At 56.6% G+C, this 2500-nt stretch overlaps 1 protein-coding gene across 1 annotated transcript in view; it reads left to right on the forward strand.

Moving 5' to 3' along the window:
* LOC138866851 (basic proline-rich protein-like) overlaps window positions 1–2500 on the forward strand; it is a 20764-nt gene that overhangs the window by 1276 nt on the left and 16988 nt on the right. Inside the window, exons 3-5 of the mRNA XM_070140659.1 lie at window positions 1–181; window positions 373–579; window positions 783–977. The exon at window positions 1–181 is cut by the window's left edge and continues 129 nt beyond it. Of these exons, the coding sequence (XP_069996760.1) occupies window positions 1–181; window positions 373–579; window positions 783–977 (583 nt within the window). The remainder of the gene's footprint in view (window positions 182–372; window positions 580–782; window positions 978–2500) is intronic.

Here is a 2500-nt window from a genome sequence, read left to right on the forward strand (position 1 = left end):
CCAGGCCAGGCCAGGGCCAGGCCAGGCCAGGCCAGGGCCAGGCCAGGCCAGGCCAGTTTGTAAGCCAGGCCAGTGCCAGGCTAGGCCTGAAGAGTCAGGTTGTGCCAGGCCAGGCTAGAAGAAGCCAGGCCAGCTTGTGTCAGGCCAGGCCAGGCCAGGCCAGGCCAGGCCAGGCCAGGCTGTAAGCCAGGCCAGGCCAGGCCAGGTCAGGCCAGGCTGTGCCAGTCAGGCCAGGCCTTGTGCTTCTGTGTCAGGCCAGGCCAGGCCAGGCCAGGCCAGGCCAGGGCCAGGCCAGGCCAGGCCAGGCCAGGCCTAGGCCAGGCCAGGCCAGGCCAGGCCGTGCCAGGCCAGGCCAGGCCTAGGCCAGGCCAGGGCCAGGCCAGGCCAGGCCAGGCCAGGCCAGGGCCAGGCCAGGCCAGGCCAGGCCAGGCCAGGCCAGCTGTGGGCCAGGCCAGTGCCAGGCTCAGGCCAGGCCAGGCCAGGCCAGGCCAGGCCAGGCCGCTTCAGGCCAGTCAGGCCAGGCCAGGCCAGGCCAGCCAGGCCAGGCCAGGCCAGCCAGGCCAGGCCAGGCCAGGCCAGGTGCGCAGGCCAGGCCAGGCCAGGGCCAGGCCAGGCCAGGCCAGGCCAGGCCAGGCCAGGCCAGGCCAGGCCAGGCCAGGCCAGGCCAGGCCAGGCCTAGGCTCAGGCCAGGCCAGGCCAGGCCAGGCCAGGCTCAGGCCAGGCCAGGCCAGGCCAGGCCAGGCCAGGCCAGGCCAGGCCTAGGCCAGGCCAGGCCAGGCCAGGCCAGGCCAGGCCAGGCCAGGCCAGGCCAGGCCAGGCCAGGGCCAGGCTGAAGCAGCCGAAGCCAGGCCAGGCCAGGCCAGGCCAGGCCAGGCCAGGCCAGGCCAGGCCAGGCCAGGCGCCAGGCCAGGCTCAGGCCAGGCCAGGCCAGGCCAGGCCAGGCCAGGCCAGGCCAGGCCAGGCCAGGCCAGGGCCAGGCCAGGCCAGGCCAGGCCAGGCCAGGCCAGGCCAGGCCAGGCCAGGCCAGGCCAGGCTCAGGCCAGGCCAGGCCAGGCCAGGCCAGGCCAGGCCAGCTCAGGCCAGGGCCAGGCCAGGCCAGGCCAGGCCAGGCCAGGCCAGGCCAGGCCAGCCAGGCCAGGCCAGGCCAGGCCAGGTTAGGTTAGGTTAGGTTAGTGTTAGGTTAGGGTTAGGTTAGGTTAGGTTAGGTTGGTAGGTAGTTGAAAGGTTAGGTTAGGTTAGGTTAGGGTTAGGTTGAGGGTTATTAGGGTTAGAAAGAAGAAGTTAGGCATTAGGCGAAGTAGGTTAGGTTAGGTTAGGTTAGGTTAGGGAAGGTTAGGTTAGAAGAAGAAGAAGAAGAAGAAGAAGTAGTGTTAGGTTAGGTTAGGTTGAAGAAGTTAGGTTAGGTTAGAGTTAGGTTAGGGTTAGGCTAGGTTGAAGAAGTTAGGTTAGGTTAGGTTAGGTTAGGTTAGGTTAGGTTAGGTTAGGTTAGGTTGAAGTTAGGTTAGGTTAGGTTGTGTAGGTTAGGCTAGGTTAGGTTAGGCTGTCGGGTTAGGTTAGGTTAGGTTAGAAGAAGTTAGGTTAGAAGAAGAAGTAAGCTGGGTTAGGTTAGAAGAAGGTTAGGTTAGGTTAGGTTGAAGAAGAAGTTAGGTTAGAAGTTAGGTTAGTTAGGTTAGGTTAGGTTAGGTTAGGTTAGGTTAGGTAGTAGAGTTAGGCTAGGTTAGGTTGTTAGGCTAGGTTAGGTTGAAGCTAGGTTAGAGTTAGGTTAGGTTAGGTTAGGTTAGGTTGTATTGAAGTTAAAGAAGAAGAAGAAGTTGTTAGGTTAGGTCGAATAGGTTGAAGAAGTTAGGTTAGTTAGTTGTGTTGTAAGAAGAAGAAGTTAGTTAGAAGAAGAAGAAGAAGTTAGGTTGTGGGTTGTAAGAAGCTAGGCTAGGCTAGGTTGTGGTTAGGGTTAGGTTAGGTTAGGTTAGGTTAGGTTAGTTTAGTATTAGTTTAGGTTAGGTTAGGTTAGGTTATTAGGTTAGGTTAGGTTAGGTTAGGTTGAAGAAGTTAGGTTAGGTTAGGTTAGGTTAGGTTAGGTTATGGTTAGGTTGTGTTGTGTTGTATTAGGCCAGGTTATGTTAGGCTTAGCTTAGGTTAGGTTAGGTTGAGGTTAGGTTAGGTTTTAGTTAGGTTAGGTTAGGCTAGGTTGTGTTTGAAGCTTTTCAGGTTGTAGTTGAAGAAGCTAGGTTAGGTTAGGTTAGGCTAGGCTAGGTTAGGTTAGGTTAATTTGGGTTAGGTTAGGGTCGGTTCGATTCGGTTAGGTTAGGTTTGTTAGTGTTAGGTTAGAGGTTAGGGTTAGGTTAGGTTAGGTTAGGGTTAGGTTAGTTAGGTTGTAAGAGTTAGGGTTAGGGTTAGGTTAGGTTAGGTTAGTTGTTAGAGTTAGGTTAGGTTAGAAGAAGTTAGGTTAGGGCAAGAAGTTAGGCCTAGGTTAGGTTGAAGCTGAAGAAGTTAGGTTGTGTTG

This window comes from Penaeus vannamei, chromosome 27, assembly GCF_042767895.1.
Source record: "Penaeus vannamei isolate JL-2024 chromosome 27, ASM4276789v1, whole genome shotgun sequence".
In the NCBI taxonomy this organism is placed as follows: domain Eukaryota; kingdom Metazoa; phylum Arthropoda; class Malacostraca; order Decapoda; family Penaeidae; genus Penaeus; species Penaeus vannamei.